This window comes from Sus scrofa, chromosome 17, assembly GCF_000003025.6.
Source record: "Sus scrofa isolate TJ Tabasco breed Duroc chromosome 17, Sscrofa11.1, whole genome shotgun sequence".
In the NCBI taxonomy this organism is placed as follows: Eukaryota; Metazoa; Chordata; class Mammalia; order Artiodactyla; family Suidae; genus Sus; species Sus scrofa.
The window spans coordinates 39,692,266-39,720,081 of record NC_010459.5 but is presented as its reverse complement, the minus strand read 5'-3'; the positions used below and the strand labels follow the sequence as shown (position 1 = coordinate 39,720,081).

At 50.6% G+C, this 27,816-nt stretch overlaps 1 protein-coding gene across 15 annotated transcripts in view; it reads right to left on the bottom strand.

Moving 5' to 3' along the window:
- The window catches only part of DLGAP4 (DLG associated protein 4), a 149,177-nt gene that overhangs the window by 55,846 nt on the left and 65,515 nt on the right, over positions 1–27,816 (bottom strand). For 5 of the 15 annotated variants that reach the window (XM_021077874.1, XM_021077873.1, XM_021077875.1 and 2 more), the window contains one exon: positions 25,611–25,851. In XM_021077874.1, coding sequence (XP_020933533.1) covers positions 25,611–25,851 — 241 coding nt within the window. Of the gene's footprint in view, positions 1–1,323; positions 2,575–3,325; positions 4,858–5,977; positions 6,024–13,173; positions 13,289–13,337; positions 14,450–25,610; positions 25,852–27,816 lie in introns of those variants that run through there. The other 10 variants (XM_021077887.1, XM_021077879.1, XM_021077882.1 and 7 more) reach the window with 10 other exon arrangements.

Sequence of the window (27,816 nt, the reverse complement as noted above, 5' to 3'; positions counted from 1 at the left end):
TGGGAGTTCCCTTTGTGGTGCAGTGGAAACAAATCTGACTAGGAACCATGAGGTTGCGGGTTTGATCCCTGGTCCTGCTCAGTGGGTTAAGGATCTGGTGTTACCGTGAGCTGTGATGTAGGTCACAGATGCAGCTCGTATCTGGCATTGCTGTGGCTGTGGCGTAGGCTGGCAGCTGTAGCTCTGATTTGACCCCCCGCCTGGGAACCTCCATGTGCCGCAAGTGCGGCCCTAAAAAGCAAATGAGTGAATGAATGAATGAATAAATAAATAAAACTAAGAATGAATGTTTTGATTTCTGATTTGAGTTACATGTATTTGTGAGCAGGGGCTGATTTATAATCTGCCTACAATCTCCTGAGATCCAGGAAATAGAAATGAAAGAAAAAGAATTCAAACAAAATTTAAAAGACTGGTGGTCTACAGGGACGGTGATGAATATGTTAGAACTTTGGAAAGGAACTAGATAGGAGATTGTGTGGAGATTTAAAAAAACTGTTAAAACAAACAAAAAAAGAACTCTAAGTATGTTGTATAACATAATAGAAAACAGTTGAAAAGTCATTTCATTTCCACTCCCCTAACACAATTACTATTGCATCATTCTATACCAAACCTTTTAAACTGTGATCATTTTGTAATGGCAATCTGTCTAAAAAGAAACAGAAACCTCTGCTTTGGCCTTAAAAGCAGTTGTTAGGAGAAAAAGAACAGTAAGTCAGGACTTCAAATCTTGACTGAGCTGTGTGACTCTGGACAAGTCACTTTACCTTTCAGTTCTATCACTTCTAAAAACAGCAATAATAACTTCAACCTGCTTCCCTCAGCAACAGAAGCCACTGGGCTTTGTGAACTATGAAGCAGTACAGGAAAGGATGTTAGCAATTAAGTAGGGAGTACTGAAGAAGCCTTTTCTTTTAGACTAATGACCAGTATGAAAACCAATAATAAGTATTCTGAAGCTCTGATGTTATTTTTAAAACAAAATCACTTGTAGTACTTTCATTATCGCATATCTGACTCCTACCGGATGAGCAAAGCTGTTGGTCTCGGACCTAACCAGGCTCACCAAGCCCAGCCAGGCCCTGGCTGACCCTGCAGACCCCTCCGAACAACACGTACCTCTCCCGGTTCCCACACACTTTCCACCTCAGGGTCCTCACCCTGCTCTTCCCAGTCTGCCCTTGACTGCCTCCCTCCCATCCTCCGCCTCACCTGTGCCGAGATGCCTTCCCCGTCCTCTGTGAATGGCTATCTCCCAGCAACTATTTGTCTCCTTCAGGGCTCTTATCTCAATTAGACAGTATCTTATGTATCTGTTACCTGCTCAGATGGGGTCTCCAAGCTCCATGAAGAAAGAAACCGAGTTCGGCTTGTTCCCTCTCCTCCCCCTGGCTCAGCACCTAGCATGAATGGCTGATTGTCTGCAAAGAGGAGTGGAGGTGGGGTGGGGCGGAGCTGGCTGGGATGAACCCAAGTCTTCCTCCCCCAACTGTTCCCACACACTGCTGCGCGCGTGCCCCCTTTGAGGAAACTGCTGGGGCAGCTGTAGCAGTGGCAGCCCTGCCTTTATAAGTGCTGTCAGACAAGCCCCGATCCTCCTACCCGGCAGGCACCTCCTGAAAGCTACCACACTCTCTGTAGGGCCAAGGGCCACATCACAAAGTGTGGGAAGCATGGGAAGGCAAAAAAGTTGCGAGAGAGGCTAGACCTATTCAATGTATTCACAACACACTCAATAGTGGGCTTCCCATCACAGCCCCCAGAAGGAAACTGCCCCAATTGAGTGATGACCCTGCCGAGTAAGCTCTGGCTCTGAGTGCCTGGTGGACTCCGATGGCCCTGGGCAGTCTTCTCCAGCCAGATCTCAGCTCTGGACATCTCCCCCACCTGAGGCACCCTCCCCTAAAAATCTCCATCCACTTGGAGCCTATCCAGGTTTTGAGGTCCTGGTCACCTTCTCTCTAAAGCCTGCCTTGAGTCACTCCATTAGAGTCCCACACTCAACAAAGGGCATCAAATGACTAACTCCTGTCCAAATACCCACCTAGTCTACCTGCATCTTTCCAGGGATGGGACATGGACAGTCTTTAAATATTGCAGGTTTTATGTCCTCCCCCAGTTACAATAAGAGCGGGAGCTAACATTTCTTAAGTGCTTCCTCTGGACCAGGCACTGAGCTGAGTGCTTTACACACACTCTCTTTCTTGTCCTCACACTGTGACTCATGCCAGGTAATATCAACACCTTGATTTTGCAGGTGAAGAAACTGAAGCCCAGAGAGGTTAAGCAACTTTCCAAAGCCTCACAGCTCCAGGCAGCAGCCCAGGATCTGAACCCCGGCAATATGACTGCAGTGCTAAGCTCATAACTACAGGGCTGCATGGTCTTGGATGTATGGACTTCTGCACACCATTGGGCTTTATAAGTGCCAGTCTCTGCATCTCACAGGAGCAGCACGGCCAGCTGCTCAACCACGACTTCCGTATCACCTACTGTGTGCTCAGTGCGTGCCCTCAGTGCGTGGGCTTGAACCAACAGGGCTCTGTGCTGGCGCGCTTCGGATTAAGAGGAGAGGCAGACAAAAATCCTATTTTTTTGGGGGGGGGGGCTGCATCTGCCGCATATGGAAGTTCCCAGGCTAGGGGTCAAATCAGCTACAGCTGCCAGCCTACACCACAACCATAGCAACGTAGGATCCGAGCCGCATCTGCAACCTACACCACAGCTCACAGCAATGTCAGATCCTTAACCCACAGAGTGAGGCCAGGGATCGAACCAGCATCCTCATGGATACTAGTCGGTTTTATTTCTGCTGAGCCACAGTGGGAACTCCCCCAAAATCCTATTTGTTCAAGCAACAAAATTGCTATCACATCTGCTTTGGTAAGTCTGGAAATTTCCTTAGAAAAAGCACAGAGAAACTTGAGACCCCAGCTAGTTAGGCAACAGCTAATCTTTGAAATACACAAGGCAAGCAAACCGCATGTTATGATCCTCTCACACAAGCTTCTGAGGGACCAAAATCAATTCCACTGAACGGCAGAGCTAGAAGGAACTTGCTCCTGCCAAGAAGCACATGGGAAATCTGAGGTCTAGAGCCTGTCAGGGTCTTGTCGGAGGCCACCTCTCAACTCCTGGGGAAGCACGGCTCCTGCCCCTCCAGCTCTGTGCTCTCCGTCCCTGGGACTGGGACTGCAAGCAGAACAAAGGGCTTGCAGGCTGTCTGGGTGCTTAAGAAGAAACCGCCAGGGGTTGAGGTAAGTGCCCACAGTGACCGAAAGTTTCAGAGTTCTCTCGGCGGAGGCAGGGCGCTAGCTCTTACCTTCAGGGAGAGTGGAGCTGTTCTGTGAAAGCTGGATTCAGGAGGCAGGATTGATTTCCCAGGCCAGCACAGGCCTGGCTCCAGCTCAGCCCTGCCCCGGAAGGACGGGAGTTTCAAAGGGAGCAGCTCCCCACCTGGGGCCACACCCGGGTGAGGCTGACTGCCTGGAACCCGTCGAACTGGCCGTCTCCCAGACAGCCAGGCGGCCGGGCCAGAGGGCCACCGCCTGTCTGCAGCCTGGTGCCTCTCCCCACCGGGCCCTACTGGGCCCAACCCGAGCCAGGCCTCCAGAACAAGGGTGGGAGCCAGTGGGGAAGAGGTCTGCTCCCCTCCTGGTGAGGCCAGCTCAGCCTGGGTCCCCCAGGGCCCACCCCAGCCTGGGCTGGGTCTGAAGGGGCTGCTTCCTGCTCTACCTTTTTCTTTCACTTTGGTTTCTAACTCCAAAGTGAAACTAAAGACTGAAAAAGCTGGTGAGAGTTAAGGCTCGGAAAGTCTGAACACCTGGCTTCTCATCCCCATGAGGCTGCTGACTCGCTGGGAAGCTTGGGAGAAGGCCCTCGACCCCAGGCCTCGGTTTCCCCATTGACAGAAAGGAGGGAGGAACTAGGCTAGCGATTTAAAGTGCTGTATTAAATTAGAAAAGTGACAGGACTTCCCCTTCCTCCTCCCTGCCACCGCCGATGACTGAAAAGGAGCTGCAGAAATAATGGGGGGTGGGGGCAGTGGGGACACCCAAAAGGGCATTTCCATTGGCTTGGAGGAGGTGGCAAAACTCTGGCCACGTGTGGAGACCTTCCTGGTATCTCCCTGACCACCTCTCCCCCATATGTCAATGGAACCCCTTTATCTGGGACAGGCCCAAGGGCACAGCAAATTCAGGAAGACCGTGGGCGTAGCAACAAGAGACACTCACCAGCAGCTGCCTCAAAACTCCCTGCCCCACCCGAGGGCGGAGCAAGCCATCTGCTAAGACTGACAGCAGCCCACCCAGGACTGGTCCAAGCTTCGCTTTCTGCTGACCCCAGGGTGCCTAGCACAGTGTCTAGCTAAGACCACTGTAACCTGTTTTGTGCTGTTTTCCCACTGGCTGGTTTACCAAATCTTCCCATGAGCCTGGTGACATGAGAAAGGCAGGGATGAGCCTCCCATCCTCAGATGAAGAAAACTGGGGCTCAGAAAGGTGCAGGGGCATAGTGGCCAAGCCAGCACTACATGTGGGAGCTCAGTAAATATTTGCTGGATGAATGAGGTCACCGGCCTAGCTGCTGTTGCCAAGCAGGTGCAGAACACACCAGAGAAGTGCAAGAAGGAGCACATAGCGTGTGTGTGTGTGTGTGTGTAGGAGGGGAATCTCTCCCTGGAGATCAAGTCACAAACAGGTCCCAAGGTACCTGTAACAAAATCCCCTCCCCCCAGTCCTGATTCCACTCCTAATGTCCCAGCCCACTTCTTCCCTTCACTTCTCACTTCCTCCCATGTTGCATCTTACGCTGGAGACATCTCATCGGCTGAGGACTGATTTTTTTTTTTTTTTTTTTTTTTGGTCTTTTTAGGGCCGCACACACAGCACATGGAAGTTCCCAGGCTAGGGGTCCAATCAGAGCTGTAGCTGCTGGCCTACATCACAGCCACAGCAGCACTGGATCTGAGCAGCATCTTTGACCTATACCACAGCTCACGGCAACACCAGATCCTCAACCCACTGAGCGAGGCCAAAGATTGAACCCTCATCCTCATGGATACTAGTTGGGTTCATTAACCACTGAGCCATGACGGAAACTCAGGCTGAGGACTTCTGAGTGACAATGGCCAGCGTTCTTCCCCTCTGTGGGCTGGATGAGAATAGTCAGTTCTTAACCAAGGAAAGGAATTTGAATCCAGGGGTAGGGGTGGGGTGCTTTTAAAAATATACAGATTTTCCGAATGCAAAAGACAGCAAGTCAAAACTACCTAACAAAATTTTAGGTGCACAGCTTCTTCAAAACAGCAATTCCATTTGCAGTAACGGCTCCATGGTGATGCAGGGACAGATGCTTACGGACAGGTGGGGCAGGGTGCTTGCTGCAGCACTGCTCGTGGCAGCAAGGCTGGTAACAACCTAGTTGTAGTAGAGACCCAGACAAACAACGGGTGGTCGATCCGTCGACGGACTGACATGTGCCCAGAGGGAATAACCCACAACAGAGAGAGACTTGTGTGAGGACAAGGCACAGAAAAGCAGGCAGTAGGTAGAGAATATGCTGCCGTTTGTGTAATAAAAAGGGATGTACTGACACAGCTGCCCACGTAAGCAGAGTATTTCTGGAAGGAGACATCAAGGCTGTTCACAGCAATTATCTAGACGCCTAGGTGGGAGAGGGACTAATTTTTCCCTGGACACATTTTTTTTTTTTCCTACAAAGTTTGAAATGTTTAACCACATACATATATAGCTTTCTCAATTTCTGCACATAAAAAATAACTCCAGGAGTTCCCTTGTGGCACAGCTGCTTAAGGATCTGGCATCGTCACTGTGGCAGCTCGGGTCACTGCTGTGGCATGGGTTCGATCCCTGGCCCTGGAACTAACTTCCACACATGCTAATTAACAACCAAAATCAAAACAACAAAAAACCCCCGAACCAACCAACCAAAAAACTCCAGCAAAATGTACCCAAAGAAGTTTCCCTCTCGGTTTCAGGCATCAGATTCCCTGGAGGCAGGGCCCAGACACCTGGATTTTGAAGTCTCCTCAAGGGCTCCTGGTCTAGCCTTGCAGAACAGGTGGTCAGCCTCTGAAAAGTAGATGGAAGCAGCCTGGACATTAGAGGGCTGTGGGCAAGGGAGAAAGAAGCAGGAAAGACTCAGGAAAAACTTGGCCCTAAGGCAAAGGAAGGATTTGAGAGGGCTTTGAATGCTGAACTGGTACAGCTGGGAGGAGAGGGTTCCCACAGGAAGGTAATTAAGTCAGGTTGTTAAGATAGGGGAAAGGGAAGAAATGTCTTTCCATATGGGACTGAGGCAAGTCCCCTCCCGATACCTAGTTCCCACTCATGGGAAAAGAGGAGGCTAGGACAGAGTCCTTTCCAGATTGATATGCTAGGATGTGCCTTTATTTCATCTCATTTAATATTAAAAGAGGCAGAGAGGTTCCCCAGCTTAGCACATGGCCACAGGGCTCCACACCTGTGCAGACTGTAATCAAATATTTGGAGGCTACAGAAAAATCAGGCCAAGATCTTAGGTACAGCAGCCCTTGGTCGAATTCCTCCCCCTGGGGAGGAGCAGATGGCTTTCTGTTGAGATGCCCTTCTTCAACTTGTTAATAATTAAGTTATTACTGAAGACCTCTTTTGTCACTTTTGAGTTCAGTTTGCAGACTTGCAGCCTTGGTTGGCTTTACCATGATGCTCCAGACTGAAGACTCACAGGCTACAACAGTCTAGATCTAAGCCTCCGGTCCACACTACAAGAATATGCAGTGGAAAGAGCCCAGGACGGAGGCCAGGAGCGCTAGGGTGGCTCTTGGCTAGACCCTGATGATCCTGGAGACTCTGAGACATTAGAAGCTAAATCTCTAAGACAGCTCTGCTTGCCACTGATTCCCCAGGGCCAGCTCAGTGCCTAGCACACAGCAGGCATTTGATAAGTATTTGCTGAATAAATGACCAGCTTGGCCAGTGCATTCGAGTGACCTTCGTCAAGTCACTTTCTGGAAAATCAGAATGACAAGAATAGTAATGACCTCTCAGGGTTGTATATGGATCTATTGAGATAAGGTGGATGAAGTGCCTTGCAAATCAAACACAGGTGACACAAACATTAAGGATCCAGAACCAACGTGCTGAAAACCAAGTACGAAGAATGAATAGCAAATTTACAAGAAAGCACCTGGCAAATGGCAAAGCAGTAACTGAATGACTACGATTGAAAGGGACAGTGCAGGTCTGAATTCTCAAGCTGTATCTATTCCGAAGGAACACAAAAATCCCTGAACAAAATCTCTGTCCCGATTTTGGTATGAAAAACATGGGTGTGGTTACAACCGTACCCTGCACATAGCTGGATTCAGAGAGTATCTGCCAAAGTAGCTTATGGATCCTGTGGGTGTTTACTGGAGATAAGGGGGGGAGTGGGGCATGGAAGCTATGCCTGCCATGTGGTTTCATGACCCCAAGCCAAGGCTCTGCTCAGGGGGAACAGAGAAGAAAGGCCAGGCATCAATTTCCCAGCTGCACCTGAGACCAGCCATTTGGGCCTCCTGGGGGAGCCACTCGGTAAGTGCTAGTCCCCTTCCCCTCCCCTCTGCCCAATGCGTTTCCCTGGCTGCAGCCTAGGAAATGGGAACAGGGCTCCATCACCTGGCTCTCCTGTGCAGAGGACACCTTGGGACAAGTCCCCTCCTGCCTTTACACGTGACTGATTCCTCTGGCTGGGCCAGAAAACCCTCTTCAGTGGGGGCTAGCTGAGAATCCCAATGGCCCCCATCATGGACACACCTACTGCTAGACTAGAAACACATGAGGCGCAGCTCTGGAGGCTGCTCACAGTTGAGGTGAAGGCCCCTCAACTCCCTGACACTCCCATCTTGACGTGCCCCCAGTCCAAGGGACAAGAAGGCTCAGATTCCTGGGACCTTAACAGTAGGAGAAGCAGAGCTCAACTGCAGGAAGAGTCAGCGTTTGCAGACAGTCAGCCTTGGGTCTGAGTCGCATGTTCCTTATCTGTAAAACAGGGATGGTAAGTCTGCCTGCCTTGGGCCTGTTGTAAGGATTTCATGAGAGTGCCCAAGGAGGCCCTGGCATGGAGCCTGGCATAGAGCAGGTGTACAAGCAATGCACTCAGACTGTTATTTCCTCCCCAAACAGCATCACCCAACATCCTTCCCGGTGGCCCAACAGAGCCCAGTTGGGCTATCTTTATGATACTTCCTACAGCATCCTCTGCTACCCCAACTGGCCCTTCCCACTCCTTTCACAGGCTCCACCCGAGCCTCGCCCTCTTCTTTTTTCTGGATTCATTCCAATTCACCCGACCTGACTCATCTTGAAAAAAAATCCTCCAGTTGTGCTGCCCTTGCTCTAAAACCTTCCATGGCTCCCCCAAAGCCTCTGCTTTTCAGCTGATGTTTAATACTACCTACAACCTTCTGGACCCTCCCAGATTTTTCATCCAGAGCCCTGATGCATCGGCAAAACTAGTCTACTATTTCCATAAATACACGATTACCTTGTCCAGCCCCCATACCTGTGCCTTTGCAGAAACCATTCCCAGCAACATCAGCTCCAACCCCAGTCTCTGGGAATCCAGCCCCCCTCACAAGGGCTCTTGTTTCCTCTGGCTCACACTCACTTCTTCCTTCTCAGACAATGCTTTTCTTCAGCAGATGCTTAATTACAGACTGTCACACAGTCTCTTATAATTGTAGGCCTTGTCTCCCTTGTCAGATTCGAAGTTCCCAGGGGCAGAGGCCCTGTCTGTCTGGTCTTTCCCATCCTCTCGGAGCCTGGCCCAGGGCTGGGAGGGCAGACTTCTGCTCAGAAAGTGTATTCCAAGCCCAAATCAGCTCCAGGCTGAGCCGAGACTAGCTCTGACCACTTGGGACCACTTCTCTTGCTCCTGTCCTGTGAAGGAACTGTTCACGAGCCAAACCAGACGTCTGTGTTAGAGCTCTGTCCACGGTGATCCAGCCAGGGGTAGAGGAATGAAGGAGACCTGGGTGGGGAGGCAGGGCTGTGGCTCTCACCTGGCTCTGACATGGTCTTGTTCTGGGATCCTGGGCATGCCCTTGTTCCTTTCCCTCCCTGGCCTTGCTTCTTACAGTGAAACAAGAAACAATAATATTTTAGTTCTAGAATATGGATTTTATTTGTCTTTAAGGTAGCCTTGGTTCCCACGAGCGGGTGGGTGAGGAACCAGCTAATTCCAACATAGGCCGAGGGAGGGGAGGCAGCCACAGCCATAACTGGGAATCCTGGAAACTTGTAAAGGCACTCACACCGCACATCTTGCCAACCTCATTAAATCCCAGTTGATGACAGGACTGCATTCCTGCCCAGGTGTTCAATTCCATGGCCCTCACCCTGGCCAGGTAGGACAGCGTCTGCTGCCAGGGCTGAGCAGGAGAAGGTAACCTGCTTCTGGAAATAACCAATCTGGCCTGAAACAAAGACTGTGACGAGGGGGCCAGTCTCCTCACCTGTAAAATGGGGATAATACAGGGACTCGTATCATAGGATTATTGCAATAATGCAGTGCAATGCCATAAACAGCTTAGCACACCCAACGGATGTCAGTGTAGCAGACATGTTCTCATTTCTTTTTTTTTTTTTAGGGCCACACCTGCAGCATGTGGAAGTTCACAGGCTCAGGGCTGAATCGGAGCTGCAGCTTCCAGCCTACGCCACAGCCATAGTCACACCAGATCCAAGTCGTGTCTGGACCTACACCACAGCTCACAGCAACACTGGATACTTAACCCCTCATGGATACTAGTTGGATTCATTACCACCATGCCACGATGGGAACTCCAGGTTCTCATTTCTTGAGGGGCCTTGATGAGATGAATTCTCATCCTTACAGCAACCTGTAAGGAAGGCATTTCCATCCCAATCTGACAGGAAAGAAAACTGAGGTGCAGAAATTTGATCAATTGAAGGTCACACAGCAGGGACAAGCTGAACTGTGATACTATCCAGCAAATTCTCAGTTCAGCTTTTCCAAGAGTGCAGTCCCTAAGTCCTCACCATCAGACTCCTCCAGAGGGCTGGTTTAAAAAGCTGATTCCTGCCCCCGGCCCGGCCAAATGAGAAGCTCTTGGGACAGAGCTCAGGAACCCGAACTTTATAAAGAGGAGGAACCTAAACTTTATATATGAGGAAACTGAGGCATAGAAGTGATCTCTGAGGTCACACTTTCAGCAAGTATGGACCTGGGACGGAACTCAATCTGACTCCAGAGGCAGCAATCAGAGATTTCCTACAGGAGGAGGCATTTGTCAATGTGGGCCTCAAAGGGAAGAGAGGGCATCTCATGGGAGGGTACAGCACAAATCGAGGCTTGGAGCAGGAGAGGCCAGGTGACAACTGCTCAGTATGGCTTGTGCTTCCAGATCCCTGAGGCGTGAAGAAATACATACGGAGCCACTGCAGCAGCCTTCCCCTGTGAGCCCAGGCAGACATTCCTGAGCCCATCTAAGCTTCTGGGAGGAAAGCTTAGTGCGTGTGGGTCTACGCAGTGGCCCTCTGGGCCTGTCTGGCTGCTGCCCAGGATGAGAAAGCCAGGGAAGGTGGTGACTCAGTCCCACCCAACCTCAAGCTAGTTGCACTTAAATGTGAGATGAGCTCAGAGGCTGGGCAAATGTCAAGCAAACTCTCCTTGCAGAACAGATGCCAGATCCAGAGAAGGCAGTCTGAGGGGTAGGCTACCAGGCAGAGGCAATAAATTTGGAGCAATGCTGTGGGTTGTGGGGAGGGAAGCAAAGTCAAGAAACCTGGGTGCAAACTCTCCTGGGGCCCCCTATTCACCTGTGAGAAACAGGGAGCACTCCACCAGTTTCTGACTTCCTCCCAGGACTGCTGTGAGGAACAACAATAAGGAAAGCTCCTGGCAGATTATACAATGTCTCACACAGCAAGTGAGAGATTAGAGGATTACGCTATTATTTATTAGAACAGCCAGAAGGTACTATCCTAGTTACCTAAACCCCAACTACAGGAGGTAGAGGGAGAGGCTGGACCTCTGCTTTGTTCCTTCTAAGAGAAAGGGGATCCTGATATTATTGGAAGGTGAAAGTTCACATTTTTAAAGTACCTACTGTGTACTTTTTTTAAAAAAAAAACACAGATTCTCACTTAATCCTCACCACAATCCTGCAGTGTAAATATGATTATCTTGAGTCCAGATGAGGAAACTGAAGCTCAGAGAGTAACTTGCTCAAAACTACACAGGCAGCAAGTAATGGAGATTAATTAAAACCAGGTGTTCGTGGCTCAAAACCCCACACGTTTCTATTCTTTGGAACAGTTTGTATAAGAGGCAGAACACGTGTGGTATAGAGGCCCAGCTCAAGCACTGCCTCCTTCTGGAAACCTTTCTGATCCCTTTGTCCAGACAAGATCTCTTGCTGATGAAACCCCACAGCCCATCATCAGCACATATCTGGCAGCACTCAGCATATTCTCCCTCTTATTTTGTGATCAAGACATTTTTAACAGGTAAGACGAGATGTAGGTACAAATAGGTGGCCTTAGAGTTACCTTAAAAGCCTCAAATGTCAGAGCTGGAAGCAGCTAAGAGACCACAACATCCAACTTCCTCATTTTTTTTAGAAGGAAAAATACAGAGGAAGACACTTGTCTGAAGTAATGCAGCATCTTAGCATCAGAGCCAAGAATAGAACCTTGGCATTCAGCCTCACAGAATTTCTTTAGGGATTCCATGATTTCAGAATCAGTCGTAGGACAGGGATTATCATTCCCACTGTACAGATAAGGAAGCTGAAGCCCAGGAGAAGCTGTTTCCCTGACAGTAGGTGAGATGTGAGGACCACAAACCTGATCCCCTCACTTCCAGGCCAGAAGCCAAGCCGTTTCTTCTCCCCACTGCAAGAGGTCTGTGTAGCGCATCAACCTCAGGGCCCACAGGAAAAGGCCAATGGATGTTGGAAACTGTCATTATACACCAGTGGGCAGGTGACACCAGACTGACAGTGACCTCCTCAGAAGCATTCCTATGGATGAGGACACAGAAGTCCTGGCTCAACCCTCTGTGGGTCCCTGGCCCATCTGGGCCTTGTCTATAAGACAAAGGTGCTACAATAGCTGATCTTATGTTCAGCTCCCAAATTCTGGAACTTCAGAAGCTCCCTGACAGCAGACCCCAGCTGTCTGCAGAGCATCTCTCAGCTGGGGCCTTTGTTCCTTGACTCTACAGGAAACGGGCAAAGCAGCTGGGGCTCACAAGCACAAACTGCTGACTTTATTCCTAAGTGCCCCTGGCCACAATGAGATGGAACATGGAAAATCCAACCATCTCCCAGCACAGGCATCCAGCTGGGCACACCTGCCTATCTTTACAAACTGACAAAGAGCAACCAGGAACTGGCATAAAGAGACAGTCCCATTGGAAGGGCAGGTGTCTTTCTGAATAACCAAGTGGCTATGGAATTGGGGGTAAAGAACTCTGGGCTGCAGAGTCCCAGGCCTACATCCCTATCCAACTCTGCCAAGAACTAGCTTGTGTGTTTCCAGGGCAAGCTGCTTTCCCTTTGCAGGGTTCACTTTAAAGACAGATTGATAGTTCCCAAAGTGTCTTCACAGAGATTGCATTTGATCTTCATGACAACCCTGTGAGATTGGCACAATTACTGCCTTCAGACAGATTGAGAGACTAAGCCTTGGAGAGGTTGAGGGTCTCATTCGAGGCAGATTGAGGCTGGCAGAGACAGGACCCAGAGATCTTAGACCAACAAACCCAATTCTCAAGGGTGGTCAGGTTAGGAACTACCCTCTCCCCTCCCCCTTACTGACAGTCCCAGCAAGATCCTGGTTCACCTGCCCAATCTGGTGGCTTGAAAGTTCTGGCTACAAATCCCATAGCCCAGCTGCCTAGGAGGCCGCACCCCCCTGCAAAATCTCATTACTCAAGTTGGCAAGAACGCAGCCCCCACCCCCGGTCGGGTCTAAATAAACGCCCAAGTGATATCACATCCTGCTGGCTCCAAAATAGCCCAGGCCTGCCCACAAGCGATCACAAAGTGCCAGGCCATGCAGGGCCAAGCGGGCAGGGATCCCCAGCCCGTGGCATTGTACACACACTCAAGCAACTAAAGCAGAAGCCTCAGAGCAGGAAGGCCCCCCCAACGCCCACCTGTGCCAGAAAGTCTGGCCCCTCCCTTCTTGCCCCCTTTGTGGGGAGGCCTCAAAGCCTCCTGCCCCAGCACCAGCCCTCGCCCCAGCGCCAACCCCATGGAGCCTTGGCCGCGGCCAGCCTGCGGGCAGACTCCGGCCCGACCCGGACACCCCACCACTCACATTGCTTCAAGAGCTCCAGACACAAAGCCATGAGGGCCGGATGAGGGTCAGAGACCCAGAGACCGGCAGAGACAGAAAAGGGAAGAGGGAGAGACACAGGAGCAGAGAGAAGGGGAGACAGGGGACAGGAGCAGAGAAAGCAAGGCGGGGTGGTTGGGCGGGGGGAGGCAAGAGCCCTGGGCAAAGGAGCAGCCTCAAAAGGGGGTCTTCAGCGCAAAAGACATCAAGTGTTGACACCAGCCAGATAGATGTGGCGGCAGAGACAGAAAGTGCAAAGCAGGGGACCCCGACCCAGAGGAATGGGGGCGCGGAGGCCTAAGAGAGAACAAGGAGAGACAGCGACAGGGGACAAACCAAAGGAAGGCAGAGAGGAGCGCTGGAGTCAGGGGGCCGGGGAGCTTGTGGGGGTCCCAAGGAGAGATCTCAAGGATCTCGGGGGTGTACGGGACGGGAGGGGGACAAAAGAGGGAAAACCCTGAAGAAATGAGGGGTAAGAGGAAGCAGGACCCCCGGGATTTGGGGGGACAGATGGAAGGGAGGGCCCCCAACGGATGTGCAGGAAGCTCAAAGGGGCGCCCTGGGGGAGTGTGAAAGGTGCGCTGAAAAAAGTCCCCCAGGGATGAGGGGACGCTCAGAGGGGTAGTCCCGAAGAACGGGGGCGCTCAGAAAAGGAGGCTCTGAGGGATGAGACGAGCGCTTTGATGGGGACCCAAAATCGGGGAGCGAGGGAGGGGCTGGGAGGCAGCGCGAGGGAGAGACAAAGAGACAGCGAGCCAGGGAGAGACAAAGCGGGCGGAGCGGGGAGACGGGCCCGAGGGCTGGCAACCGGACAGAAGGACGGAAGCGCGAGCTGGCAGGGGGACGGACGGACGGACAGACGGGGAGGAGGGCGGGGGTAGGGCCGGGCGGGGGCGGCGCCCGTCTCCTCGCGGGGCCGCGGCTGCTCCGGGCGGCGCTGGGCGGGCCCCGGGCGTCCGGGCTGAGGAGGCGGCGGCGACGGCGTGGACCGGACAGACCGACGAAGTGACGGACGGGCTGGCGGCAGCTACGGCCAGCGGCGGGCACTCACCCTCCTCCCTCACGCGGCCCGGCCCGAGGCTCCGGTTTTGTACGCCCGAGGGGCGGGGCCTCTGGGTTAAAGCCCCGCGCCGGCCCCGCCCCACCCCGCCCCCCGCGTCAGACGCGCGCGCGCGTCGCTCGGAACTCCCGGGGCGGGGGCGCGCACAGCCCTCTCGGCACGTGGGCCGCTGCGCGCGCGCTGCAGGGCGGTGCGCAAGCGCGCGGGGCGCTCAGTCCAGCCCACGCCCAAGCCACTAGACCCTGAGAAGGAGCGCGCGCCCACGTCGGCACGCGCATGCCCGAGCACGGGGGACTCCGCCCCTCGTGCTGCCCCGCCAAACCGGTTCCAGCTGGAAAGAGACGCATGCTCCGTACGGGAGACTGACCCAGGGAATTCGCACCAGTTTTTCTCGGGGATCCCTTGCTTTTCCCGGGGGGGCGGGAAACAGGCTCAGCGCAAGCAGCCTGAGGTGGTCTTCTCACTTTTGTGTGGTCAAATCTATGTCCTAAGGGTTTCTAGTTGTCACCTCGGTTCTAGCCTCACTTTGCTGTGCTTATTTGGGGTCCTCCAGGCTGGGTTCCAATGCCTGCTTACCCTCTGGAGGGCTGTGTTGACCTTGGATAAGATGCACATTCAACCTCCTGAGCCTTTGTTTCCTCCTCAGTAAAAACCAGCACATCTACAATGCCTTAGAGGGTCAAGTGTAGTAGGAGCTGCCTGAATTCTAAGTCACTCTCTTCCTGCGTGATGGCCCCGTCAGTTGCCCTCTTCTCCCCTTGTGTCCCCGTCCTCACAGCCCTGGCCTTTGGGGGGGGGGGGTCTCATCTCTCTCAGCCGCACCTGCAATAGGCCTGCTATCCACAAAATCCAGCTTCTGTTCCCCCACCCGCTTTGCTGAGTGACCTAGGCAAGTCTCTTCCCTTCTCTGTGCCAAATGTAAAATGGAGAGAAGAATCTTACTCAAGAATAGGATACAGTCTTTCCAATTCCACGGTGGTGATTTTTGCATAAAGGTATAATAATAACAAAAGCAACTATTTGAAAGGACTGTTGAGCCATTTTGATGCCGGGCACTGCACTAAGCACTTGGAAAATATTATCTTTGACCTCACAGTTACTATGCTACACTTAAATCATTCACTTAGTTTCTCCTTAGACTGATTATTTAGGAAAACTCTGGAAGTCCCAAGGCATTGAGCCTGACTTTGTGTTGCTCTTCCCAACTGCACCAGCCCCTGCTCCTCCTCCAACACAATCAGGTGCCTTTGTACCACTCTTCCCCCTGCCTAGAGTGCCTCCCAGCATTACTCCTGCCCTCACTTCCTTCAAGTGTCTGCTCAAACATCTTTCTCAATGACTTCTACCCTGGTCCCCTGTTTATGCTGCAATACCTCTCCCCTCCTCCTGCCAGCACTCCCAGTACTCCTTACCCTCCACTACTTCCAATAAGCCATATACTTATTTGTGTTATTTATGTTTATGATTTTGTCTGCCTCCCTGCTTTACCCCCACCCCCGCCATCCCCACAGTGAATGTCCTCTCTCTGAAGGCAGAGGCTTTCATTTTGTTCACTGATAACATCCATGGTGCCTAGAGCAGAGCCTGGCCCGTTGTAGATGATGGTAAACATCTATTCAGTAAAGAGCTGCCTCCTTGCAAAACTCCCGTCCTTAACCACCACCATAGGGCCTCCAAGGTTCAATTTAAGCACCACAGTCTCTCCTCCTTTGGCCTGACTTCTCTACCCATGAGGGAGTAAGGGATGCTTCTCTCTTGTTCAAGAATCTCAATCCTGGGAGTCCTGGCCTGCCCATCAATCCTTAAGCCCCGTTGCCGTTTCCCCCAAAGGCTCAATGGGTCTGCCTAAAAGTGGAACTTAGGAGAGTGACAGTGCTGCATGGAGCACACAGTAGGCACTCAATTAACCAGAAACTTCCTTGTCTGAGGCTTAATGGGGCCCAGGGAGGAAGCCTGCCTTTTGCCCAGTGCCCTCTGCAGAGAGGTGCCTGTTTCAGCAAGAAGGAATTCTGGCTCCTCCTCATTTACTCTAGGAAGGTCTCCTGGACCCTCCCATTACTCTCTAACTCTTTGCCCCCTGCCTACACCTCACTGTGCTTTGCCTGAACCACTGCACAGCCTCTAATCCATCCTGCCCATGTTGCCAGATAATTCTCCCTGAAACTCCTTTGATCATGCTGAACCTCTTTGCCAGACCCTGGATGGCTCCCACACACATACAAGGGAATGGGGAACTCAAGTCAAGCGGACACAGGTGGGAAACAGTTCCCTGACCTACCGAGTGACCTTGACTTGATACTCACTGCCTCCAGGCTGCAGTTTCTTTGTGAAACATCTGTAAACATGTGTGTATGTGTGATTACCTGAGCTAAATCAGGAATGTCAGATAAGTGCAATGCTCCTGGCCAAAGCAGACATCACCAATTTACAGCAGCACATTTCTTTGCTTAACTCAGTCTCAGTCCTGAGCTCCAGAAATCAGATTTGACACATGAGTTGAAGTCTATTTTTTCCCCCTCTGGAGATGACGGTCTTAGAGGTTCCTCTCTGCTCTGACACTCTGGGGACTGCAGTGTCCAATCTGACAGGAGCCTGTAGTATAATAACCAGAGATTGCGGAGGGTTAGTTCTTGGAGGAGACCAAAGCTAACTAGAAGGCTGTCTGCTGAGTGGAATTTTGTCAGCCTCCCTTCCTGTGCCTATGGAAGAGTGAATCAGAGAAGAAACAGAGAGAGTTGTGGGGGAGGAGAGAGGGGACAAACAAGGGAGGACATAGCATTCTGTGACTTGGATAAAAGGTGTTTGTGGAGCCCAAACCCAAGCCTCACATCATAGATGGAGAATTTGAGGCAAAAGGAGCCAGGACCTACCCAGAGTGACACCAACGAAGCTGAAACTAGAACCCTGGGCCCTTGAACAAGGAGCAGGAGTGTTTCCCAGGCCAGGAACCAATCCCAGCTCAGCTTAGGGCCTTGGGCACTGCCAGGGAGTGACCCCAAGTGTGTACACACACGTACCCACGTGCAGGTGCAGAGAATACAGTTGGGGGCGAGGACCACGCAGCAGCCCACCACCACCACTGCCCCTGGGTGATGTCGCAGCCTCCCTGTGATTCAGAGGGAGTGGGAGAGACATAAAAAGGAAGGTTTGGGGTCGGGGGCAGAGGAGAGAAGGGCCAGAAATTGAGAGAAAAGGGAGAGAGGGCTGTGGCAGGGCAGGGCTGAGAGACAAATGGAGGGATATGATGGTGGCGGGGGAGTGGAAGCTGGGAGAAAGGGATGGAGGAGGGGAGGAGAGGAGAATGGGTGCTAATGGTAGGTGGGCAGAGTCAGAGAAGGGAGGGGTGGGAGGGAGGATGTTCTCAGTTCTTTCTTTTTCTCAGACGCTGAGGGGGAGGAGGCAGGATGGGACAGACTGAGGGGTAATGCCACCCCAGTGGGCCCTCTCAGGTAGGTCCTTTGGCTGGGGAGGGGCATATATATGTACCCAAGCTGCTGCTGCTGCCCCCACCATCCCAGCTGGAGCTGACTCTGCCTGCCAGTCACCTGTGAGAGCTATTTCTGGAATGTGAAATCTGGGTCAGAAAGGGGGAGGGAAAGAGGGGGTGGCTGTGTAGGCGGCCCTGGCAGCTGGGAAGCTGGCCAGCTCCATGCCCTGCCCACAGCCACTGCAGAGGGGCCCGCCCTTTCCAGGCTCTCACTGTCTCGATGACTGCCCCCCACCTCTACCCACCCCAGCATATAGCCTTGAGAGCATAATTGCTGGAGTGAGAGTGACAAAGCTTTCATGCCCCTCAGCAACTTGGGGGGCTCAGAACAGTCCTAGGCAAGGGACAGAGCCTGGACTGCTCACTTCTTGGAGTCATATGCTGAGGACAGGGGCAGCCTTCTGAGCAGGGGTGACCTCTGCAGGGAGACAGTGGCCGAGGGAGGGTGTGCCTGTGTGTGTCGGGGTGTGTCTGCAAGGAGGGAGGTGATAATGGGCAAGACTGCCATGAGTGGTGGTGCAAGGTTTTGGGGGTTTGTTTGTCTTTGCTTTTTTTTTTTTTTTTTTGCTTTTTAGGGCCGCACTAGCACGTGGAGGTTCCCAGGCTAGGGGTCGAATCAGAGATACAGCTGCCAGCCTACACCTCAGCTCACGGCAATGCCAGATCCTTGACCCACTGAGCGAGGCCAGGGATTGAACCTACAACCTCATGGTTCCTAGTTGGATTCGTTTCCACTGTGCCACGACAGGAACTCCAGTGGTACAAGTTTTACACTGATTAAGGATGCCATGTATAAGGGAGTTTCGGTTCACAACCTAGACATAATTGAACTATAGATTTATTATGGTACTGTTTGTGGCAGTAAAGGAAACCTCATTCTTTTCTCGCTCTCTTTTTTTTTTTTTCTTTTTTTGTCTTTTGTCTTTTTAGGGCTGTACCCGTGGCATATTCTTAAAACTTTATTTTTTGGCCATCCCCACGGTGTGTGGAAGTTCCTGGGCCAGGGACTGAACCTGAGCCACAGCAGTGACAACACTGGATCCTTAACTGCTAGGCCACCAGGGAACTCCAATGACCTTATTCTAATAAAAATTGTGCATCATGATAATTTTTCAACAGGTCAAACAAGATGACAGGTGTCTCTCCTAACCTAGCACTAAGGTGCCATGGGGACCAATTCCAGCTCTGGGCACAGGTCTGAAAATCTGGTGACTTCCGTTTTTCCTGCAAGGCAGGTGAGTTCACCTGCTGAACATGAGGAGATCAGAGGCTGGAGGAGAAAGAAACAAGTATGCCCTGGTCACTAAGGGGACTTGGAGAGAGCACTGAGTGGCGGAGGTGCAGGGAGTGGCTTTTTGGTGGCTCCCGTTTGTCAGGGGCATGATTTCCTCACAGGTGTGGAGGTGGCATTAGCCTTGAAGGAGATACACATGTATGTAAGAACATGTGAAATTGTATGTAGAGATTAGGTATATGTGTGTGCATGCAAGAATATCAGTGTGCATGTGTCTATAGGTTTTCATATATATGTCTAAGGGTATAGAATATTATGTGCTTATGCACACACATGTGCGGGTAGGTGTCAAGTGTGACTACCAATAATTTCGAGTGTCTTGGTCTGGGTTTAAGATTCCAAACTGAGAATAATTGGAGCTCTACATCCCTACATTTAAAGCCACAGGCCACAGATGCTGGTCATTCATATGGGATATACTGAAGGGGCTGTGAGTGACTGACTCTTTGACTTCATTTCTTAATTCTTCCCTGTATTCATGCCCTTTGCTATGTAACTGCAGTTTCTTCCACAAAAGGTTGAGTGTATTCCCTGAGACCTTGGCTTTGGACTCATTAGACTTGCTTTGACCAACCAGTTATTTGCAGATGTGACACAGAGACTTGAAATGTGCTTGGACAGTGGGATCTTCCCTCATATCCTTCTGCCATAAGAAGCACATGCCCTGACTAGGGCACTGATTCCAAGAGTACATTTTGGTTCCAGGAGGAGGATATAGGACATGCAGAGCAGAACCAGCCAACCTGAAAACTCATGCATGAGAGATAATGCATATCCTTGTGTGCCATTGGAAGCAGATGTGCTTGGAGTTCCCGTCGTGGCTCAGTGGTTAACGAATCTGACTAGAAACCATGAGGTTGTGGGTTTGATCCCTGGCCTGGCTCAGTGGGTTAAGGATCCAGCATTGTCGTGAGCTATGGTGTAGGTTGCAGACGTGGCTCGGATCCCGCGTTGCTGTGGCTCTGGCGTAGGCCAGTGGCTACAGCTCTGATTTGACCCCTAGCCTGGGAATCTCCATATGCAGCGGGAGTGGCCCTAGAAAAGGCAAAAAGACCAAAAAAAAAGAAAGAAAGAAAGCAGATGTGCTTGCTTGTTACACAGCATTACTGTGATAAAAGTTGATAGATACAGAAATTGGTACCAAGAATGGGGTGTACTGGCAACAAAAACAAACACATGTAGCACTGGCTTTGGGATCAAGTGTTGAGCAGTGAGTGAACTGTTATAGGAGACTTTAAAAAAGGTGACCCACACTATGCAGAAACAAAACACTTGGTAAAACTGTCAGTCTACAGTCAGTTGAAGAGAATAAATGGATCTGGGCAAGACAGTTTCCAGGTAAAATGATGAAAGTAAGAGCTGGCTCCTTTGTGCTGTACTTGCTAAAGACTTACAAGAAAGAGAGGAACTCATAAAAGGAATAGGGGATGTCGCAGGAAGTGTTTTGAGGGAATACAGAGAGCCCAGAACTTGCTGAGTTGGAAGATAAATCAGCCAACTCCAGCTTCTCCAGACAGTAAATCAATCTCAAATGAACATATGTCCTGGGGATAAAGATCAAACGAAGACCACAGCCAGTTAAGATAAAACATGTGGGCCATGGAGATCCTGTCGTGGTGCAGCGGAAACGAATCTGACTAGGAACCATGAGGTTGCGGGTTCGATCCCTGGCCTCGCTCAGTGGGTTAAGGATCTGGTGTTGCCGTGAGCTGTGGTGTAGGTCACAGACACGGCTTGGATTAGGCATTGCTGTGGTTGTGGCGTAGGCTGGCAGCAACAGCTTCAATTAGACCCCTAGCCTAGGGACCTCCATATGCTGCAGGTGCAGCCCTAAAAAGACAAAAGACAAAAATAAATAAATAAATAAAAATAGAAACAAAAATGTGAGCCGTATCAAATCAAGGGTGTGGTTATAACATCTTTTATTAATACCCTAAAGTAATAAGGTACCATTTAGTAGATGCTCTCAGCTGCTCAAAAGACTTCTAGAAAGCTTAAGAGCATGGCTCCAAAGGAGCCTGATGCACCCAACATAGTCATAATTGAATTGAGAGAGATTGGGGTGACTCAAAAATAATTGTGGGTGTGGTCTTTGGCACATGGAGTTAAGTAGAATCAAATACATTGAAAACTCATAAAGTCTTTGAAGAGGTGTGGCCAAAACTATGATCAGCTTAGGCTAAAGGACCTGAGACCATTCAAGATGTAAAGAGACATTTGGGTCCCAAATTTCTCCAGGCAGGAAGCAGGCTAAGAAAGCTATTTGATAGATTAAGAAGATGGGCTACATATATACAATAGAATATTACTCAGCCATAAAAATGAATGAAATAATACTATTTGCAACAACATGGATGCAACTAGAGATTATCATATTAACTGAAGTCAGAAAGAGAAAGACAAATACCACATGATATCACTTATATGTAGAATCTAAAATATGGCACATTGGAGTTCCCATTGTGGCTCAGTGCAAACAAACCTGACTAGTATCCACGACAACGTGGGTTTGATCCCTGGCCTTACTCAGTGAGTTAACGATCTGGTGTTGCAGTGAGCTGTGGTGTAGGTTGCAGACACCGCTCGGATCCCATGTTGCTATGGCTCTGGCCGTGGCTGGTAGCTGCAGCTCTGATTTGATCCCTAGCCTGGGAACTTGTATATGCCACAGATGTGGCCCTAAAAAGCAAAAAATAAAAAATAAAAAATGGCACGAATGAACCCATCTAAAAGGCAGAAACAGACACAGACGTAGGGAACAGACTTGTGGTTGCCAAGGGGGAGGAGGGAGAGGGAGGGACTGGGAGTTTGGAGTTAGTAGACACAAATCATTATATTTAGAATGGCTAAACAATGGATACTGTATAGGGAACTATATCCAATCTCCTGGGATAAACCATAACGGAAAGGAATATAAAAAAGAATGTATATATGAGTATAACTAAGTCACTTTGCCGTACAGCAGAAATTAGCATAGCATTGTAAATCAACTATAATTTAAAAAGAAAAAGAATGGGGTTCCCATTGTGGCTTAGTGGGTTAAGAACCCAACATAGTGTTTGTCCATGAAGATGTGGGTTTGATCCTGGCCTCACTCAGTGGGTTAAGGATCTGGAGTTGCTGCAAGCTGCAGCATAGGTCACAGATGCAGCTCAGATCCAGTGTTGCTGTGGCTGTGGTGTAGGCAGGCAGCTACAGCTCCTATTTGACCCCTAGTCCAGGAACTAAATCTCCCCCCTCCCCCAACAAAAAAAGCTGTTCAGTTGCCTAAAGGCACATTCTCCAATGCTTTCTTTAGATGGCCAAAAAGGCTAATGGAAAAGGAAAGGCTTGCAGAGAGCAGAGCCAAGAGTTGCAGAGAACAATGGCTTGGGGAACCAACCCCAGAGAATAGAGCTGGGGCCTAATCAAGAGACATTCCCTATTCCAGAGTATCTGCCCAACATCTGCCCGGGGCGTCAGAATTGCTGTGGATCCTAACTCTCTGGATCCCTTCTCCCCCTTTCCAAACAGGAGTGTGAGCTCTAGTCACTCTGTCCTATTTCACCAATGTATGCTGGGTGGGGGTTGTGTGTGGGAGGTAGATACCTTTTAAAAAGATTTCAGGTTGCTCCATCAAGAGGAGCCACATCCAGAAACAGATGATGAGATCATCTGAAACAGATCATGAGTTTTTGTTTTTTTTTTGTTTGTTTGTTTTTTTAGGGTTAGGGCCACACCAGCAGCATATGGAAGTTCCCAATCAGAGCTGCAGCTGCTGGCCAATGAAAGCCGGATCCAAGCCTCAGCTTGGATCAATGCTGGATCCTTAATCTACTGAGCAAGGCCAGAGATCGAACCCACAACCTCATGGTTCCTAGTCAGATTCGTTAACCACTGCGTCACGATGGGAACTCCATAAATTAATGTCTTTTAAGATTTTTTCTATTACGGTAGATTTACAATGTTTTGTCAATTTCTGCTTTACAGCAAAGTGACGCAGTCACACACACATATATTCTTTTTCTCGCATTATCCTCCATCAGGTTCCAACACAAGGGACTAGATATAGTTCCCTGTGCCAACAGCAGGATCTCATTGCTTACCCACTCCAAATGAATTAATTTCTTAAACAAAGGTCGGAAGGTACTTCTCCACTCCTTTGAGTTCAGTCCTATGACTTGCTCTAACCAACAGGAATTTAACACAGAGCATAACAAGCAGGAGCCTTGAAATGTGCTTGTACAGCTAGGCTGGCTCTCTTGTGCTCCCACCATCACTGTAAGAAGAACATGTGCTTCCAGAGCCACTGATCCCAGCAGGACCCCTTGGTCCCAGGAAGAGGATGAGAAACAAATGAAGCAGAGCTGTTCCAGCTGACCCACAAACTTGGGAGTGATAAATAAATGTCAATTGTTGTATTACTCTGATTTTTGTGGTTGTTTGTTATGCAGAACTATTGTAGCAAGAGCTGACCAATACAGGGACCCAAACAGTTCTGAGACATGTAGCCAATCACCCATCCTCAGCCCATTCATGAGTGATTGGGGTTGGGGACAATTGGCGAGTCAGGGTTTCTTTGAAGAAAATTGCTGGGGTGCTATCTGCTCCTTCAGGCCCACTCATGCTTAGAGAACTTCCTTGGGCTGATGAAGTGGGGAATCTGGTCCTTTACCTGAGGCTCCTACAGGACCGTAATGGAGTGCCTGGGAGAGCCTGGCAGGAACCCACTGGATTGGGAGGCCACAGAACTTGGGCCGTAACACCTGCTTGGGGACGTCTTAAATAGGCTGCAGGGTTAGCCATGATAGCATGTCTAGAAGAAAGGCTGTAGCAGACCAGCCCATACTTTGAGAGTTCTGCAAGGCACAAGCCTCATTTTCACACGGGCTAAATGGGAGCTGAAGGAGACAGTAGGGCTGGGGTTGTCATCAGAGGATTCTGCCCAAGATGCCTGCCTGGCATGGCCAGGTCCCCTGGCAAAAAGAGGCTGCGTAGGGAGGAGGGGGACCACTGGATAGAGATGCTGAGGAGGTATACACACTAGGGGGATTGCTCATGCCAAGAAAGAAGGTACCACGAGGGCCATGCAGGATGGGAGGAACTCCAAAAGCACCACCTAGGAGAAAGATCCAGCACGTGGCATCTATCTCACAGGAACTCCTGATGCCAGACAACATCTGCACCAGCGACACCCCCCTCCCAGTGGAGGAACCAGAAATGGCCACTGATGAACAAGAAACAGAGAAGACACTACCACCACGTCCAGATCCCCCGTGTGGGCTCCCCAGCCCAGGCAGGCCCTCACTGCAGGTGCATGAGATCTGAGGTGGATGAGACTGAAATTTTGAAATGAGACCAGACTGAACTCTTAGTACCCCCCAAACAGGGATGTTCCTTAAGGTCTAAAGGAGACTGGAAAAGCTCAGGGATCTGCCGAGATATCACCCGGGGTGTGAAAGGCAATGGAGAAACAAAGTGGTTTCTTGCTCCTCTCTTGCAAAAACCAGTTCATTCAGTCAACACGCTGGTATCCTGTCTGTAGAACATTCATGGGATTCAGGCTCATTTACTTACATCAAACGCCAGCTGAGCTTTTGAACATGTGTCTTTTCCTACAATAATCTAACCCCAAATGCCTTTGATTGTCAGGAGGCCCAGTGTCAAGTCTAGAACCAGTAATAAGAGCTACACTTGTCAGCTCCTACCACATGCAAGGCCCTGCCTAAACGGTCCCCAGGCACAGCTTTATTTCATCTACCCAAGAGATCTCTGAGGTCTAGCTTATGCCTCAATTTACAGACAGGGAAACTGAGCTTCAGGGAGGAAAACTCGCTAGCCAGAGTGAGATCAAAGCTCTCTCCACTAAGCCAGAAATTGTGCTATGATTTTCCTTGGCCTTGATGTCCATAGCTTGCTCTGGGACGCAGAATCCCTTTCTCCCTGATTGTGCCTGGGTGTCTTCGGAGGACCTAGAACAAGTATCAGGAAGGATAGGCTGTTCCTGATGGTGACTATGAGGGACACCTGCAAACCATCCTTTGCGATGGCTCAATACAGATCCCATCCTCTTCCCTGAAGGGTCCCACCCTCCCCACAGGTTTGCCTACTTGAACTAATCCAAACAGGTAACTTCAGTGACACCTGCCCACCAGGTGGGATCTAGAGTCAGGAGCAACCAGGTATCCCACAAGCTCTGGCACTCACCACCCCCCAACCCCATCCCCAGTGGTGACATCTGTCTCTGTGACCTCCTCATGTGAGCTCCAGGTCACCAGCTGGTGGGAAGTTCAGCCCCCAATCCTCCTGCTTTTGCTGCCCACCCCTCCAATCCTGGCTAGCCCACCATGGCTTCTTTTCCAGCATTCCCCACCTTCAGGTCGGGCTTCCCTTGCAAAACAAGTCAACAAACCCCGCCCCCATCTCGGTACTCACTCGGAAGCGTGCGACTATTGCTGAGGCTGCCGGTGCTGGGCGGTGGGGAAAGGGACTGCAGGGAGACACTGTCCTCCTCCTGCGAGCAGCCCGCCTGGATGGCGCGCAGGTAGCTGTGGCTGCGGGAGCGGAAGTAGCTGGGCAGCGGCAAGTCTAGAGCCTCCGCCGCAGCCGACTCCGCTTCGCTGCAGGCTGACTCGCAGGCTGCCTCGTACTGGTCGCTCAGATCTGCCTCCCGTACCTGTCCGGGCAAAGGCAGGCATCAGGGGCCAGCTCTGCCCATTCTGGAGGGTTGGGGTGCTTGGTGGTTGGCTCAGCTGCAGGGCCGGAGACTCCGTGGGGCCTCAACTCAGCTCACCCTCCTGTCCCCATCTCACTCAGGGCATGAGATAGGCAGATGCAGCCCTTGGGAAATATGCGCCCTTCCACCTCTCTGGGCCTCAATTTTCCCATCTCTACAATGGAGGAGAAAATATTAAACATACTTTCTAGGATATTAACTAGGTTATATCTCATGTGTCCAGATGGATTAATGAATAGATTTTGAAGTCACACCGAATTCAACCAGAAAGGTAGCTATAATCAATTAATAATGTTCTATCTTGAACACTGGAATGGGGAGGTGCTAGGTATTTATCATCTTACGGTCTATTTCCTATATTTTTACAAGCAAGGAAACTGAGGGCAGGAGAGGGAAAGATTCTTGCCAGATATACTCAGTGAAGAAGTGGCAGAATCAATACTCTAAATGAGTATTTAAGGAAGATTAATCTAGCCCTGGTATACAGAGTGGGTGTTGGATAGGGGGTTCTGGAATGGATGTAGAGGCCAGAGATGAAACTGTTGCAATAGTCAGGTGACAGAAGTTAAGACTGGAATGAGGGTAGTGGCAGTGAGGATTGATTAGTGATGTCTGCCATGGACAGAATGGAGAATGGCAGTATATATCCTATTTGCCATCTCACATCATTCACCTTCATCTGAATGGTTTCTAAGTGTCTCTTTTATTTTATTCTTTTCTTTTTTTTTTTTTTTTTTGCCTTTTCTAGGGCCACTCCCACAGCATATGGAGGTTCCCAGGCTAGGGGTCGAATTGGAGCTGTAGACGCTGGCCTACGCCAGAGCCACAGCAATGCTGGATCTGAGCCACGTCTGCAACCTACACCACAGCTCACAGCAACGCTGGATCCTTAACCCTCTGAGCAAGGCCAGGGACCGAACCTGCAACCTCATGGTTTCTAGTCGGATTCGTTAACCACTGAGCCACGATGGGAACTCCATTATTTTATTTTATTCTATTTTATTTTATTTTTAAGGCCACAACTGCCACATATGGAAGTTCCCGGGATTAGGAGTTGAATTGGAGCTACAGCTGCTGGCCTATGCCGCAGCCACAGCCACAGCCTGGTAAGGCGGGATCTGAGCTGCATCTGTGACCTATGCTATAGCTTGTAGCAACACGGGATCCTTAACCTACTGATGGAGGCCAGAGTTCAAACCCACATCCTCGAGGTTCCTGCTGTGGTGCAATGGGATTAGGAGTATCTCTAGAGCACTGGGATGTGCGTTTGATCTTCAGCCTGGCACAGTGGGTTAAAAGATCCAGCACTGCCACAGTTGTGGCTTAGGTTGCAACTGTGGCTGGGATTTGATCCCTGGCCCAGGAACTCCATATGCCGTGGGATGACCAAAACTAGAAAAACAAAGAAACCCGTATCCTCACAGATACTGTTAGGTTCTTAACCCACTGAGCCACAATGGGAACTCCTAAGTATCCCTTTAGAGATGACCATTCAAGATCCCACGAATCTGCAGCTGTGGGTGTGAGCATAGAGGAGCCTCACCATATACACTCTCCAAGGGTTCTGGAAGAGTCTGTCTGACCCATATCTTAGGCTGTGTTGGATCACAAAGTATAAGCTGAAGAGTCAGCTAGCCAAAGATGGGACAGTGCGGGGGGCGGGGGCTCCTGGGAGGTACTTGGGCTAGAGGGGAGGGGACAGAGGTTGACCGAGAACCATGTGGAGGAAAAGACAAAGCTGGGCCTGGGGCCTGCCCTGTCCTGGGTGACCCCTGGGTGACCTCAGGCTAGCACAATCCTCTGGATCAGAGTCTCCTCATCTGAATGAAATGGAATGCTGTGTGCTCGCCTGGCATTGCAGCACATACGTGACTGCAGTGGGTCATCACTCAACTTGGAGTGTGT